The sequence below is a fragment of the Aythya marila genome (assembly GCF_965140915.1).
Source record: "Aythya marila genome assembly, chromosome: 1".
Lineage (NCBI taxonomy): Eukaryota > Metazoa > Chordata > Aves > Anseriformes > Anatidae > Aythya > Aythya marila.
Window position 1 is genome coordinate 23,333,244 of NC_139042.1, and position 17,760 is coordinate 23,351,003.

At 37.6% G+C, this 17,760-nt stretch overlaps 1 protein-coding gene across 1 annotated transcript in view; it reads left to right on the forward strand.

The window, feature by feature from the left end:
• The window catches only part of PDS5B (PDS5 cohesin associated factor B), a 110,816-nt gene that overhangs the window by 18,960 nt on the left and 74,096 nt on the right, over nucleotides 1-17,760 (forward strand). The window contains exons 2-6 of the mRNA XM_082774552.1: nucleotides 3,192-3,317; nucleotides 6,420-6,623; nucleotides 11,475-11,561; nucleotides 11,657-11,754; nucleotides 12,936-13,062. Of these exons, the coding sequence (XP_082630678.1) occupies nucleotides 3,210-3,317; nucleotides 6,420-6,623; nucleotides 11,475-11,561; nucleotides 11,657-11,754; nucleotides 12,936-13,062 (624 nt within the window). The 5' untranslated portion in view covers nucleotides 3,192-3,209. The remainder of the gene's footprint in view (nucleotides 1-3,191; nucleotides 3,318-6,419; nucleotides 6,624-11,474; nucleotides 11,562-11,656; nucleotides 11,755-12,935; nucleotides 13,063-17,760) is intronic.

Sequence of the window (17,760 nt, forward strand, 5' to 3'; positions counted from 1 at the left end):
CCATGTGGGACCCATGGGCTGCAGGGGGACAGCCTGCTCCACCAGGGGCCTCTCCACGGGCCGCAGGGGAACTGCTGCTGCCTGCCTGGAGCACCTCCTGCCCTCCTGCTGCACTCACCTGGGGGCTGCAGGGCTGCTGTACTCACACTTCTTTACTCTTCTCTCACCGCAGCTGCTCAGAGGTTTTTACCTTTTCTTAAGTATTCTCTGGCAGTGGTGCTATCTGTGTTACTGCTTGGCTCAGCTCTGACCAGTGGCGGGTCCCTTTTGGATCTGGCACTGTCCAGCATGAGGGCAGCCTTGGGCTCTCCTTGCAGAGGCCACCCCTGCAGGCCCTGCTACTGAAACCTAGCCATCTAAACCCAATACACATGTTCAATTTCAAATCTAGACCTTGGATACCAGTCAAATTTAGAAGCTTGTTTGTGTATCAGTAGGACACATCATCTGAGCAGTTCATCTTTGACTATAGTGTACAAGTTTGTTTCCAGATTGTTCCATAATGTGCTCTAACTGGGACTATATCACCCTATTCTAATCAAGTGTCAGCTGCAACTGATCTTATCTGACAGCTCTCTGCTGCTGGAAGGAGAGTTTTGATCCCCAGTTCCTTTAATTCCTCTTCCTTCCCTTGAATTAGCTCTGATGCTTGTCACGTGCTTTTCAAAATGAATTAGGCTTATTTTTCAGAGTAGGTGAATTGGCTGGTCCAGCAAAGTGTTGGATGTATTCTTGCAGCATTCCCAGGGTGAGAATGTGAGAACGAACATATGTATGGTACATAGCAGCATCCCTTCTGGAAGCTGTAATGGTGGATCTACGTCAAACAGGAAGAAAAGTGAACCTGGTTTCATCTTGTGTGTGTTTTTGAGATCCTGAGTTACTGCTATGACAGTGTGTTAGGAAATTAATAGGTATCGAGGTGGCATCATTTTCCTGGGAGAGTTAGGGTAAGGTACTTCATTGAGTTTTGTTCCTCCCCCAACTTTCTCATTATCTGTTTTTACCACAACTGCACGTGGCACTCAGTTCAGGTGCTGTGTATATGTAAGTACAGAGAAGATGACAGCCGCTGGCTGCTGTGTAGCTGTTGAATTGCATCACGTACCATGCCTTTGGAGTGACTTTGGTTTGTATGTTGAAGAGCGAGATGGCACCCTTGTGTGAGGCGTACATAACAGATGATGTGTGAAGGGAGTTCAACGGCTTCGTCCAAGTCAAGGATGAAAAAACCTCATGGTGTATTGTTAAAGACCAATCATACGAAAAGACACTTGTCTTTGCTTCTGATCATTATAGACAAATAATGTACCCCGATGTTTGAAATGACAGTTTTAAAAGAAATCTGAATTGTTAGCTTTAGTTTCTGCCTTATATTACCTTGTTTCAGTAATGGAAATTGGATAATTATTGGCAAATTCAGGGCTGTCTTTTTCAGACTTAGTTTTTAATAAATATTTGTGAGACCGTTAACTTTCTAGTGAACTTGGCTGATCTTGTTCATTCGACTTTATTTTAGGAAATGGGGAAAAAATAAGATACGTTGTACTGTATGTGTTCTTTAACATTGATATTTAAGTTTAACATTGATATTTAATTTCATTTAACATTGATATTTAAGTTTTTTAACTTTCTGTTTTGTAAAAGACTAGTAAAGGTTAAGCAAAATCTGTACTGTATATTCACATCCTGAAATGTGAACTGAAAAATACAAAATGCATTGGTATTTTTGGGGCTGGGTGGGTGGGTATGTTTCACGTTCCAATATTTATTCAGTGTAGAATGACCTTGGTTTAGGTGAATAAGCCGTTATTACGGCAGGTCATGCTGTCCTACAATGGAACATGCTTCTCTGCCACCTCTCTTTGTAGATTCTGGTCAATCTCATTTCTGTTCTTTTATTTGCCCAGAGAGGCTGTGGGGTCTCCTCCTTGGGGAGCTCCAAAAGCCACCTGGACGTGGGCCTGGGCAGCCTGCTCTGGGTGTCCCTGCTTGGGCAGGGGGGGCACCAGGGGCCTCCAGGGGGCCGTGCCAGCCTCAACCCTACAATGATCCTGTGATTTCTGGCAAGTTGTAATTTTGATATAGCTCCTTATATAGGAGGTGAGTACAAAAAGAAATGCCTGACTTGGAATGTAAAGTTCAGGAAGGTGAACACTGGGAGGAAGCGTTACGGACTAATAAAATGGGGGGTGACTTGTGGGAAGGTAAGGCAGGAGTGAAGAAAACCTGGCATTGTATAGTCTTTCTAAAATCCAACTTATCCCAGCATGTACTGTCTAGTTTTATTCACTGTTACCTGTTTTCTATTAATTTTATTTTTTTATGTAGAAGAATAATGCATGTCCTCCTCCTCTGCAGCAGAATTTTGTATAGCTTAGGGTGGTTTAGGGGGCAGCCTGCACTTGCATCAGTTTAAAGGGACTGAGAAACTGAGCAGTTGAGTCGGTTCTACAGTTGGAATTTAGGAAGGAGATACTGTTGCTTGTCTGTGCTCATTTGTTTAAAAATTTGGTTTTATGGTATAGAGGAACAACTTCCAGTTGGCACGCTCTCTTCCTATACCTGCTACTTTTTCTTGTGTGCAGGTATATTCTTGCTGTATTTATGGTGGAATAAAACTATTCAAAAATACCGTATTGCCAAATTATGCATCACAAATGAAAATCAGTGATGTGTAACACTTGAAAAGCACTGCTATTTGGATGTTTGAGGAAATTGTGCTCTATTCAATTGTTTGGAAAACAAAGTCTGCTTCAGTGCCTGTTTTCAGAAAGTATAAGAATGTAAGCTGGCTCGGGTTTATTGTTAACAAGTGGTGGTAACAGTTCATGCAATGAGATAGAAGCTCCATGCTTCAGTCTCAAAGTGTGATGATCAAATACATTCAGTAACGAGGATTTGTGGCTTTTTGTTTGTGTATTTCTGGGAAGCTTTATCATACGGTAGGACAGTGTACCTGAATATCAAAACAATTGCTACCATCCACAATGTTGATTAGTAAACCCCAAAAATACATATTTTGTCCATTTTTCTTCTTTGTATGTTTTTTTTTTTTTTTTTTCTGTGTGTGGTTCTGGGGAGATTTTTAACCCTTTGAATTAATGTAATTGCTTGTTTAGCAAGTTTATGTCTACCTTCTCTATCCTGCTTTTACAGCATTGACTTGTTTTTCTTTTTTTTCCCCACAGTTTTAAAATTGCGAAATCATGGCTCATTCAAAGACGAGAGCCAACGATGGAAAAATCACATATCCTCCAGGAGTCAAAGAAATCTCTGATAAAATATCTAAAGAAGAGATGGTGAGAAGACTAAAGGTTAGTACGGATGCTACTAGTGGCAGACTGATGTTTCTTGTACAAAGCATTCAGCGATCCTATTACTGTATTTCTTATCCGAAAGGGTATTTTTTTTTTTCTTTCTCTTGGGCTTTACGACAAAACATTTTCTATGCTCAGAAGAAGGAACTTTTTGGTTATTGTGCCTTCTGTTCAACCACTTACTTGAAGTGGATTGTTAAATAAGTATTTAAATGAGACTAAAAAATTGCAAGTGGAAATGAATTGTTAATTTCAAATAATTCCTTAATTTTTATATTAGCTCCTGTAGTATGTCAGTGTTTTTAGAAATGAAAATACTTGACAACGTGAAAAGAGCCTTAATTTTAGGAAAAAAAGGATGCATGAGGATACTCTAGTTTTAGACATTTGTGTTCCTTACAAAGTTGACTTTAAAACCTACTTTATTCATATTATTTTAGTCTCTGTCACAAAGACAGTAAAAGTCTTTGATTATACTATGCGTTTTTATGTCTTCTGAATTTCTTGACAAGTTTCTTTGGCTGAACTCTATGGGAAGCTTGGGGAGATTTGGAGGTTAATTATGTAGCTACATTTCTTTATCTACTCAAGTACTCTCCTGGAAAGGCTTTTTAGTAGTGTGCAGAGGGGGAATCCTGCCGGTTGGCTTGCCCTGGGAAGCTGGAGGGAACAGAGCTGGGAGAGGGACCTTACGTGTCCTAAGAGCTGGAAAAGTTTAACTTGGTGTTTGTTTTCTTAAGAAGTAATTTTAAGTTGTTTGAATGGGGAAAAGGAAACAAAAAAAAAACCAATAAACCCTCCCAGACACAAGGATTCCTTCCTCCCTCCCCTCCATTAGCCTTTCTGTGTTTTGGGAATTGAGTTGATGGTGTTGGTATGGTGCGTTCTAAGATCTTGGATAGAAGACATTTATCGTTTCTTTTGCTACGAGTCACTCAGATGAAACAATTTGTTAACACTAGTGTTTTTTTTTTCAGCTCATGAAAATGCATACTGCTCTTACTGATACTTTTTCTATTACAGCCTCATTTAATTTTTGGCGTTGAGTCTAGTCCTTGTGTTCTGTCATCTTCATCTGTCTTGCAGGATAAGTGTACTTTGCAGGATGTCTTGTGTTTCTTGTCCAGCTGTTCGCTCTGGCTGTGCACTCATGGGTATGCAGACAGAACCACACAGTGCTCACCACAAGTATATAGACCTACAGTTTCCCACACTTGTAGGAAAATAATTAAGTGAACTATTATCCTCCTTATTTCCCTGACTGCTGAATCCACATAATTATTAGAGAAGAAGCACTTTTCTGTGGATCTTATAATTTGTACAAGCAGCTAGTTTGCTATTTCTTAAGTAAAGACAATCCGTTTATATAACTAGTTGGGAAGTCTGAGGATAAAATGAAAATATACATAGTGAATTTCTATATTAGTATAGCTCACCTTGCAAATCTCATGCATTTCTGATCAATGCCATCTCCAAGTTGCAGTGGATTTTGAGAGGAGAAAGAAAATAAATGCTCAGATCTAGGGATTAGCGCTGAAGAAATAATGAAGGTGATAAACATTTTGGAAATGGTGAAATAGCGTAAGGAGAACATTTTTTCCAACAACTTCTCTTGATACACAAAAGCTAGAGGATTGTACCATGAAAGATAAATTTTTAGACCAGTGGTCTAGTAACATACTTTTCCATAAGTTATGTGAAATTAAATTGTGAAGTTTGTTATTAGGAGAGTGTAGGAGCCAGAAAAATTGAGTAGGTTAAGAAATATAGGCCACATTTGGAAGCTGAAGCTCCAGGAGTATTAATCACGGTGGTCTGGGTGCAATTTCAGGCTCAGGTGTTCTCTAACCTAGTGCTTTGCAAGAAACCAGGAAAGTATGCTAGCGGAACCAGCTTGTTTCTCTTTGCTTTTCCTTAAGCACTGCAACAGAACAAGAAGACTGCCTTTGTTGTTCTGACCAGTGTGTAATTCCGTGTTGTAAGGAAGAAAGAGAAACTGCAGTTTCATTTCTAGAGTAGGCAAAATCTATACTTGTTGCAAGAACTCTTGTGACACCCGAATATTTATTAATTACTTTAATTACATAAATCTAATTACTTCCCATAGAAACGAACAGTTCTTTTCTGGTTTTAAAATTATTTTAATATTATGTAAGGGCAACAGTGCACATCAGATGGCTCATCTCATGTCTGACTTGGGAGGACTTCGTTTTCTCAATGGAAATTGCATGTGCTTAAATTACTGATTGTCTCTGCCCAAGTCTTTATTGCCATTCTGATAATTTGAATGAGTTAATAACTTAAAATTACTCTGCCTCTGGGATTCAAATAAGAAAGTGGAGAAAAACATAATTACTTTGTTTTATCAATATTTTTTTTTCCTCCAAACTTTTTATTTATTAATAATTTTTAAATGTAAGAATTCTAGCTAGCAGTTAATCACATTTATCCTGCTATTTCTGCTTTTGTTGTATTTACAGAGTAAAATATTCAGTGTTGCAGATTCTTCCCCATCCTCCCCTCCTTCCATATAGACTACTGGACCCTAATAATGCTAATTAGCTTTTTCTCCTGCTGGACAATGTGCGTGCTGCTGGGATGTACTGATCTTATATTTGCTTCTGCTGAAATTGTGCGCTCTGCTCCTGGTGATGTGTTGTTGCACAGGGGACAAACTTTTCTTCAGAAGCAGTGGTAGGAAAAAAGAACAACACATAAGGCTGAAAGAGAATAGAGGGGAAAAATAAATTGGAACCCTAAATGCTTCAGGAAGAAATACACCTTTTGAATAAGGTTTTGCTGTTTTCTAAACTTTTCAGGGAATGTTTCTGTATTTTTTGATGTTTGGTCAACTTGATGGTGTGGTTTTCTCTAGAAGACATATGAAGGCCTACTGCCAGGTTTTCATTAACTCTACTGAAGCTGTACATTGGGACAACTGACAACTTGAATATTTCCTTTTTACACTCTAAAAAATAAAGCATTGGTTTACTACCTTTACTTATAACCAGTACCACTGCATTGCTTCTGATAAATACTGCACAAACACAATTCTTAATTTTGTGTATTGAGGTCTTTTTTTTTTTTTTTCCCTTATAGATGGTTGTGAAAACTTTCATGGATATGGACCAGGACTCTGAAGAAGAAAAGGAGCTCTATCTAAATCTTGCTTTACACCTTGCTTCAGATTTTTTCCTCAAGCATCCTGATAAAGATGTGCGTTTGCTGGTAGCTTGTTGTCTTGCGGATATTTTCAGAATTTATGCCCCTGAAGCTCCATACACTTCACCAGATAAACTAAAGGTAAATTTAATTAACCTATTTTTCCATACCAAGGTTTTATACTGAATGATTAATATAATTGGTTATAACTTTTTTTTCCCCTCCGTTTATTTCTGGTTCAGCCTGAGCCATCCTTGGTAAGGGCGTTCTGTCAGGTCAAATGCTCATCAGATAAATTGATATATAGCACATCTTCCAATAACTTGCAGGGCTTTGGACTTTTATTGAAAACAGACATGTTATTGAACTATGATCAGGATTTGTGGATACTGGGCTGTTACTTCACAATAAAAGCTATAGATATATGACTATTTCTAATTTTTTTGCAAGATAGCCAATTCCTTCACTCGGGAAAACATCTCTGCTGTTTCCAATTAAACTACCAAGAGATGGTCAGTGGATTTTTTGTAGATAAAAGCTACAGAAACAAAGAAAAAATATTTTTGTATAGAGAACAATTATTTCTGATGTGAGATGGAAAATTCTGCAATTACAAGCATTGTTGATCCCACTAGATGGAGATGGTTGATTGAGAAATTCCAGCTTTGAAAAGGCAGTACAATCTGCCCCATTTGTTTTAGGACATTTCATTTTACGTTGCCTTTGTTGTTGTTGTTGTTTTTCTCATTTTTTGTAGAAGTCTAACTTCCTTTACAACTTAGAATATCAAACAACTTCCTTTTCACACTCTGAATCTAGACTGATGAACTGATTGATATAGAAAGTTTTGCAGAGAAGAATAACACTGAAAAACTTGCATTTTTTTTGTTTCCTTGACTTAAGAGTGTAGTACACACACACCCCCTCGTTCCCCCCCATGGTAGGATAAAAAGATGGTTTTGGTATCAGAGGAGTGGGAGAAATGACTCAGGTTTTGGTCTACTGAATATGCTGAATGTGCTTCATAAGTAGAATGAACACTGCAGTTGCAACTGTAGTTCATGCTTTGTTACGTAACGTACTGGAGAGAGACTTGGGGGTTTGCTAGCTGTATTTTCTTATTTCTAAATTCTTGCACTTCTGATTACACATAGTCTAGTTACCTTACTTAGTGATCACACCATCTCCTTTCTCTACTGGATTATGTTTAAATCTGTCTTTAAGGCTTCGTGGCTTCCAATACAGTTTTGAGTGTGTTTTCCTTCACTTGTTAGGCTTATTTTTTTCTTGAGGTGGGAGTTTTACATTTTATTATATGTATATAAAATATCAGAAGGTTTACATTACTGATCTTCTACTTAGTAAGCATGCTACTAGTACTTAGAGCTCTGGAGAGACTATTAAATTCCTCTGTCATCATTGAGTTCTGGAGTCTGTGCAGATCTCTGAATTCAGTCTCTCGATTCAGATTTCCAAACACTTTCTGAGAAATAAGAACAGGATAAACAATAGACCTTTGCCCAGGGCTGTTGAGAGACTTGCAAACCAGTTCCTGCTGAACATAGCTTTTGTGGTTGCAGGACAAGCTTTGATAGAAATGTTGAAGAGTTCCCTCCAATTTAAGACAAAGAGGTAGAAGGAAGAATGGTTCCTCTTGAGTTATATCTTGGTCCTATTTCTACCCGCTATTTAATATTATATCCTTAATGCAGCTTTAAGAATCTCCTGTGGTATGTGTAGCACACAAGTTGAAGATGGGGAAAAAAAAATGGTGAAAAGGTTAATTTCTTGAGAGGGGAAAACCAGCAATCTTAAGTGTTTACTCTTACTTTGCACCATCTCTGTTACTTGAACAATGTGTAATTTACACAGGGAGAAGGGATTAGAATTTGGGGTTCTCCTCTTATGTGTATCCTCAGTATAAATTGTAAATACCTGACTGAGAACTGAAAGATCTTTGATAACAGGGATGGAAAATGCCATAACTGGGGTAAAAGCACACCTGGAGCAGGACTGCTCTTCTGGGATGTGTCAACTTTTAACTTAAGTCACCTGGAGTACTGCGTCCAGTTCTGGGCTCCCCAGTACAAAAAAGACAGGGATCTCTTGGAAAGAGTCCAGTGGAGGGCCACAAAGATGATCTGGGGCCTGGAGCATCTTCCCTATGAGGAAAGGCTGAGAGGCCTGGGGCTGTTCAGCCTGGAGAAGAGAAGACTGAGAGGGGATCCCATTAATGTGTATAAATACCTGAGGTGTGGGAGACGGAGGGATTTGGGCAACCTCTTTTCAGTGGTTTGTGGGGACAGGACAAGGGGCAGTGGCCACAAGATGGAGCCCAGGCAGTTCCGCACCAACATGTGAGAGAACTTCTTGACTGTGAGGGTGACGGAGCACTGGGACAGGCTGCCCAGGGAGGTTGTGGAGTCTCCTTCTCTGGAAATATTCAAGGCCCGTCTGGACGCCTACCTGGGCAGCCTGCTCTAGGGAACCTGCTTTGGCAGGGGGTTGGACACGATGATCTCTGGAGGTCCCTTCCAACCCCTACAGTTCTGTGATTCTGTGAAGTCCTCAGCCTGGGGAGAAAAAAAGCTTGTGGGTGGTATTCTTGACTCAGCTGAAATTGAGATGTTTGAGGGTGTATATAGTAGCAGAACTTGAAGTATCTGAATGTGGTGAAAGCTATGGCTGTGATACACACTGAAGCCATTATGTGGTTAATTGGTATCAAGACAACAATCCACAAAAAACATCTGATGTTCTTCCTAAAGTTGAAGCATAAGCACTTGTGGTTTTAGAGTTCGGGTTTTAATGTATGCTTGCTTTATGGAGTCTGATGTGAAGCCATATTGTCAAAGCTGTGGAAGTGTTGCAATTTCTTAACTCCAGCCAAAGTTAATTTATCTTGTGTTTTACGTTTATAAGTGTGTATTCAGATGATATATTCGGTATGCTCAAAGAAAAAGCTTTGGGTCATACAACACTAGATATTCAAAATCAGCAGATACTTTTCAATTTAATCTCTGTCTTGCTTCCTTTAAAACAGAAAAAAAGGAAAGCATTATGAACTTTTCACACTCCGACGTTATTATTTGCAAAGCATTCAGCTATTAGACATTGCCCATGTATGCTATTTATTAATATATGTATTCATGTGCAATACAATGTGTACTTTATTAGGAAAACTAATTTTGATCTCAATAGGTTCTTTGAATTATGTTCAGTAAATAAATGTTGCATACCAAGCTGAAGGCTTAAAAATGTTAAATGAACACAATCCATTCTTGCAATGATCCAGGTTCATCTGTACAAGAAGCATTTTCAAGAAGAGCCATTATACTTAGAGCATGAGCTCTATAAAATGAAGTAGTTCTTATGTTTGGCATGGGTCATTCTCCCAGATGCTCGTTTTTGTGTTTATTTGAGTCTTAATCTTGGCTGAGATTCAGTCTGGATGACTGCTGAACTTCACAGCACCTTGTGGCCTACCAGTTCTTCAGCTAAAGGAACTCCTTCCAGGTGGGCTACTGGCCTGCTAATGGGGCAAGCCCTCCTTTTAAAGGGGATGTTCTTCAGGCTGGTGTCTCTGAATTCTTTTTAGTGGTTGGAGTCCATTAGGTGTGTCCTTTGAACTGCATCTTCTGGTTTAATTTCAACCAAAGAGTCCAGTTCATGTGCTTTTTAGCTGATCTGAAGCATGAACCAAATGCACAGCCTTCTGAACATCCCTATTTAACACTTCAAAGGTCCAATCTTATTTGAACTCAAAGATTAATGTAGCTGTATCTTTTGACCCATGTGCCTGCTGGACTTTTTTTTTTTTTTTTTTTTAACCAAGATATGACTGTGTCATGTGTAATCTAATTCTTCTTGTTACCTGGAAGAGTAAATACTTATAGAGTAAAGCTGGAAGTTTGTTGTCATAGCCTTAGAAAGAAGGAGCCATGTTCTCATCTTTTGTCCATCTCATCATTCTTGGGGGAACAAGGGGCAAGGTGGAATGGTCATTTGAAAACATTATAGAAAAGCTTTTGGGGACGGGGGATTAAGAGGCTCATAAGCTTTCCATGTACATATGTGTATCTTAATGTGAAAGTTACATTACAATTCCCTTCTTCTAAGGAAACTTTTCAGGGCTAGCTGTAAGGATTTCGTCTGTTTATTTTGACAACTTTATACACTTTGGAATTTATTTGCACCTAGATTATTAGATAAATTGTTATGGATACACTTGAGGTTGAGAACGCTGTCTCTGAATGATGATGATACTTCTCAATCTTTTTGATTTAATACAGTAGTTAGGTATTTCCAGCTATTCATTGTTTGAATGTAAAAAGCATTTTAGAAAGTCACCTTCTCGTGTGTTTCCATTCATGTTCCTTCTAACCTGCTTAAATTGTTTTGTGTGAGACTTTTTTTCTAAAGAAGTCTTGTGGTGCTGAAAAATTTATATGGAAAGCAGGAAAAACTTGGTTTATTGTTTTTGCCTGTCTTTTGCAAGAGATGTGGTCCGTCAGTAGCATGGTTATTGAGACATGCATAAAATGCTGTAGTATAAGCCTATTAATAATACTCCCAGGAAAGCTGCAGTTGGATTCTGCTTTTTACCTCTTCTCTCCAGTCCAAACCTGTTGTAGCATAAAGTAAAAAATGTAAAATTCATTGTCCTTGTGAATAACATTGTGACTTCTACAGCATGTCAGCCAATTGCAGGTTTTTTGTCAAATTGAGTATTTTTCTTCACAAAAAAAATAAAATTTTCTCTGAAAAAGGGCACTTCCTCAACGCTTTTTAAAGAGGTGAAGCATTTTAAGATTACTTCTTGATGTACTCTGAGATATTTTGTAGATCTTGTTTTTTTTTTTTGACAGTGAAATGGTGTCTGACATTCCTGCATATTTTGTACTGTTGAATAATATTAGTGATTTAAACAGGCAATTATTATAACTTTAAAAGTTTCATTGCAATTGATTAAATGTCACCTTTTCTTTTCAGGATATATTTATGTTCATAACAAGGCAACTTAAGGGTTTAGAAGATACGAAAAGCCCCCAGTTCAATCGATATTTTTATTTACTTGAGGTAAGCTTTATAACTTATCTCATGATAAATCTTAAATGTGATTTTTAAACTTAAGCTTTTATTAACTACTTTTATGTTTTTTCCGTTCAACTTAGAACATTGCTTGGGTGAAGTCTTATAACATATGCTTTGAATTAGAAGACAGCAATGAGATTTTTACACAACTGTACAGAACACTGTTTTCAGTAATAAAGTAAGTACTGTCACCACAATTATTTTATTGCATGGTTTGGGTGAGTTGTTTCTCACTTAGATATTCTGTCTATTGGGTAACTTTCAGCATTAACAAGCTTAATTTTGATACTGCCTTAATTCAGTTTAACTAAAAGTAGCAGTATAAATGTAACAGACCGTCAGTTCTGTCTTTTTTAATTTAACAAGATACACTGCAAATTGTCTGTTTTTCCAATTAAATCTACTTTGATTGTCTTTTAGTGCATTTATTTTACCATGTTCTTGAAATTGAAGGTGAATGGTACAATATACAGTTCTAAGAATTGGAGGATTCTTTCTATAAAACTTTCTATAAAAATATGGGACAAAGGCCAGTGGGTACCAGAAAGTGCCACTGGAGGCCATCTAGTCCACCTCTCCCTTCTCAAAGTAGGGACAGCTGGAGCAGGCTGCCCAGGAGGGTAGCCAGTTAGGGTTTGAATGTCTTCAAGGATGGAGAACCTATGGCCTTTTGGGGCAATCTGTTGTAATGTTCAGTCACCCTGACAGGAAAAAAAAACAACTTATGTTTAAATGCTATTACCTGCATTGCAACTTGTGACCATTGCCTTTTGTCCTGTCACTGGGCACCACTGAGAAGACCGAGTTTTGTCTTCTGCTCCCAACATCAGGTATTTAAATATGTTAAGTTCTTCCCAAACCCTCTGTTCTTGAGGCTTTAAAACAAAAAAACAAGCAAGCCAGCTCTCATCCTCTCCTTGTATAAATGCTGCTCCAGTCCTGTAATCATTTTTATCACTTTGCTCGACTAACTCCAGTATATCCACGTTTCTTCTGTACTGGGAAGCCCAGCACTGGACAGTGTTCCTCCATATATGAACTCAAAGGTGTTGAGTAAAGGGGAAAAACTTCCTAATATTCCATTTTATTTTTACTGTAGGGCCAGATACAATCCATTTTCTCTTTTAATATTTTCTTTTAGTATAGTAGTAAACAGAGAGGGCATGAGATCTGAGAACATTTTGAGAAGTGGTGTATGCAGGACAGAAACCTTAAGTAGTTTGACTCCTTAAGGAATCTTGTAATATGATTATTATTGTTCTTGCTTTTTTTTTTTTGGTATTGCCATGAAGAGTATTATGACTGGAAGCTTCTGTTTTATATAAATAGTACACTAAGGATTCTTGTTTTTAATTTCAGCAACGGTCATAACCAAAAAGTACACATGCACATGGTTGATCTCATGAGCTCTATCATTTGTGAAGGAGATACGGTGTCACAGGAACTTTTGGATACAGTGTTGGTTAATCTAGTGCCTGCACATAAGGTAAGACTTAACAGTGGTTTAACTTGTGTTGATTAAGATTTATTACGTATATGTATATCTTCAGATAGTTAGATTCCATTGAGGAAATAACTGTAGCAAATGTGTTCCTCTCAATTGGATTTTTTTAGCAAACAAATCAGTTTAAATGGCTGTAAAATTCAGTATCATTTTATTGCTTTGATTCACTTGGCATAAATCAAAGTATCAGCAAAGTCATTTTAAAGCTTTAATGTTATATGAATTTACAGTTTTTTGATACATGGCCAATACTGGCAGATGTTTATATAAAAGACATACATTTGAAAAGTGTCTTTGAAATTTAAAAAAAAAAAAAAAAGTCTTTGAAAAAATTTTAATTAGTGTAATGCTGTATCAACAGTTCAAAATATTGTGCTGCCCTAAGCAGAAGGGAGAAAGTTATAAATGTTGACTTGATGTCGTTGGAAGCATGTCAGTATGGGTTTGATGTAGGCCTAGAACAAACTATGTTCAGAAACAGCGGTGACTGAAGAGCCCAGGTTATGGGAATTATCTAGGAAAAGTGTACTTAGCTGGATTTTGGACAGTGGTGCATGTCTAAAACAGTCTTTTTTTTTGTGGGGGGTGGGGAGAAGGGGATATTTTGAGGAAAAAGGCTTTTTAAATGCTTCTTAGAAGCTATAATGTGACTGAATGTTAACTGGGGGATTTTTGCTCTCTGAAAAATGTAGCAAGTAGCACAATGCATTGTGCCTTACCGCAGCCCATCAGTTTCAATAAATAAACAACATGTTACTTATTTTTCTACTGACAATGAAAGGCAAAATGTTTAGTATAGGCTAATCTCTTTATTTTATTTTAACTGGAAAAGTTTTAGCTCTGTCTTTCAGGGGTTTACTACTTTTAAGCTGGGACCAGACTGAAAATTGTGTAGCTAGAACTTAGGTTTACAAAGTAAAGCCTTGGGATACAAGAAACAAAACCAAGAGTATGCAGAATACATCAGTTTGTGTACTCTCAGTTAAGCGCTTGTTCTTTGTTTTGTTGTGTGACCTGTGTTGAACTTGATTCAGACGTACTGTTTTGTTTTTGTTTTTTTTTTTTGATTCAGGCTTAATAAACTGATTTTAAGTTGAGTAATTTGTATCCTGTTAGTTTGGCTGTGGCACGGAGACAAAATTGCTTTATAATGGATTTAAAGTTATTGACTGGGGACATTTTATTAGGATTAGGAATTTGGGGTTTTGTTTTCTTTTGCCTCTGATTAAAACTTTGACTCTTTGGATAGGATATGAGTTTATAGGTTGCTTTTTAACTGTAGTAGCTTTGTTACTTTGGTCCGTGTTCTGAGTATTTTTAACTGTTTTATTTTTTTCAACCTTCTTCACGTAAATGGAAAGAAGCTCCTAAGATTTTTGTTTCATCTTAATATCTTCATGTAATGTTAACGTAACATTTTGAAGCTTACATGGCATCTACAGACAGCGGTTAGATGGATAATGTCGCATTGGGAGCATGTATTGAATTCAGAGTGAGAATTTTTCCACTTGTTTCCATTAAGCATAAAACCACAAGGGGATTAAGTTTCAGGTCCACTGTAGGAAAGAACTAGGATTTGGCTGATCTAGCTGTTAGGCTGTATGAGCTATAGGAAAGGAAAATCCAAAACCAGACTGACCAAAAATGACATGATGGCAAGTGTTGATGTAATGGTAAGTAGTGAATCCTTATCTAGCTGGATTCCTTGTGAACCAGAGGAATATTTCTGATGGAGTGAAAGAAGCATAGATTTGTTATTAACTCGGATTTGCAAATGATCAGGTGAGACGTTGTATATGAGACAATAGTCACAGCAGATGACACAGGCAAAACATGTATTTTGCATACAGCCAGAAAGAAGGCTGTACACATGAGGGACCATGGAGCGAACTGAATGAAAACAGTGTTCTGGAAAACAATGGTACAGCTAGTGTGACTTCTGGTGTATAAACAGTTGTATTGGGTAACAGTAGGTTGAAGACTTGAGGAGCTTAATTGTGTAACTTATCAAAGGAGCAGTTTATAAGTGTGTATTGGGAACAGAAGTTTCAAACAGCTTTTCTAGTTTTGTACCCTGGATGCTAAGGTCGAGTGGCTGGGTTTTGCTACTATTTTTTTTTTTTTTTAAGAGTTTTAGCAAATTGCTCATTTAATTACTATAGGTTCTTTCAGTGCTGTTTCCTCTTAAAATCAAGGTCAGTGTTTTTCCTAAGAGAAGAGCCAGATCTGGTCCATAGTTCTGTGTAGTAAGTCTAATAAGCAACGGTGCTAGCAGGGTGACTGCAAAAACTGAGGCGTAAGGAGCATAGCAAGAATCCGGTATGCTATCAAAGGTCTGCCTGCCATAATAATAATAGTAATCACTGATCTAGTCTAAGACATTCTAGCTCCCTTGGGTTAGTAAACCATCACACTTGGTCAATAAAAGCTGCATTGATGTAAATCTGAGTAAAAGTGGCTGATGGTAATACCACAAAACAGGTACGTGAGGCTCTCTTGAATAGTACAACGGAGACTGGATAATAAAATAAAACAACAAACATAATTTGTTGGACCATGTGCCCAGCTCTGAATTCCTTTGCTGTTTAATCATTTTCTTGCTTTTGTGGTTTGGCTCTCTTGTTCCTTTCTATGAACTCCACTGAAATTCCTGTGATAGGATTATATGAAGAGGGAATGAAATTTAGATTTAGTGAACTAAGCCCAGAAAAAGACCAGAGCGAAGGGAGAGGTAGTCGATATAAAAATGCAGGAAAAATTAATAGTTTTCCTTTCTCTTCGAATTGTCTTTTCAGCTTATAAAGCCTTTATGGGAGTGTGTGCAAACACTTTTTTGTGTTTGTGCAGTTTGTTAGTAGGCAAATTGTGCTTTATTTCCTTGAGAGTTTGCCAGTGTGTTCCTTTTTCAGCCTCAGGAGTGCTACAGGGAATCCCACATGATTTACATGCTTATCTTCTTAGGAAAGTGATATTGACAATTAAATTCCTAACTGGCTCTATTAGAAACTTGCTTAATAATTAGTGTTATCTATCTTGGCAACACTTCAGCTCAGCTTTCTCTGCATTGTTAGCCATCCCTAAAAACCTGTTTTCCCTCCCTCTTTCTCAGAAGAACCAAAAAATCTCTTAAAGCTGCTTTGTGAGGTGCTCTTGGATGCCAGTTATACTGCTGTGCTCTTGATAAGAAGAATCAAATTGAAGGCTCTTCTCTAATTCTGAGAAAATGATGTGTAAAATCAATTTTTTTTTTTTAGGAATATTGGCTCTAGATATGTGGTTTTGACACTTTGCTTTTAGTCCTACAGCTGGAAAATTAAGGACTGGATTGGTGCTAGCTAGTCTTTCTGAGGAAAAATGAGGGACATACATTTGGTTTCTGCTTTTGAAGTACAAATTATTTTACTAATAATTGCTCTGAGCTGTTAAATGGGACATTATGGGGCAACTGGGGAAAAAAAATCAGCAGTGTGTATTTCCACTGCTGCCAACCCCACTGTACCCACACCACTGGTTTTTGGCTCTGTGGCAGAGCATCCTGGAGAGCATCACCCATCGATCCCCAAAACTTTGGTTTTCACACTTCTGGAAGATACTGATGTTAGCAGTATGTACGCAGAAATCACAGTAGGAGTACCAACAAAAGAGAGATCTTGTGGTTGATGAAGGTGGTTTGTCTTCTAAAGGTTATTGCTGAAGGCTTTCTAAGCTTAAAAAGCCAATTGAGTCAACTGGTGGCTTCATTTCTACCCATTGTGGGACTCTTGAAAGCTTATCCCCACTGTATGCCTCCATGCTCTTAGAGGCATCCTGATCACATTGATTATCCCCATCAATGAGGGCTTTCTTAAATCCTTAAAAGATCTAGAAGTACATATTTTTTTTTTTTTTTCCTGAATGTGGGGAACGATAGGACAAAGGATAGCCATATAAAATTTTAGGTAAAGAAAAGAAGGAATATGTTAAGTTAGCTCTTCCCATATAACATTTCTCCTTCATGAGAAGTTTAAAGAATGTTTCTGGCTATTCCATTAGCCCAAAAGATAGTTCAAAATATAGGTTTTAATGGTTTGTAAAGTTCTTTGAATCTTTTTGGTTTTTGCCTGGATTGCTCACGTTTTCCTGTCAACTCAGACAATACTGCTTTTTCCTGCTTTTGTCTGTATCCTGGAACTGGAAAAAAGGAAGAGAGAACTTTCTGATGTGCTTTTAAGAATTCCTGGATGTTTTCTTGAAAAAGTACAGCTTTTGGACATTTGAGGGCCAGCAGAATTAAATGAAGTTCATGAAGCATGGGAAGAAAGTAGTTACCTTCTTTAGCCTTTTGGGATCTAGACTTTTTTTTTCAGCTTTTTTTTTTTTTTTATATATAGAATGAAGCCTTAGTAATCTACTCAGGGTTGGAAATCACTACTTCAGGCATTTATCTCAGCAAACATTATGGTGTTGGGAGCTCTTCTGCCTGATATTTAGCGGTTTAATTATGAGAGATCTTTGTTCGTTTAGACTCCTTTTCCTAAGGCTATGTGCAAGAATTGTGCTTAATTTTTAAAATTTTAGTTAGTAGTAGTTGCGTAGATGAATTATGACAGCTTTTCTTTTTTTCATATATCATCTGCTGTGTGAAAGGTACAAGCCGAAAATGTGATTTGTGTGAATCAAAGCAGGTCTGCCTGTTGGAAC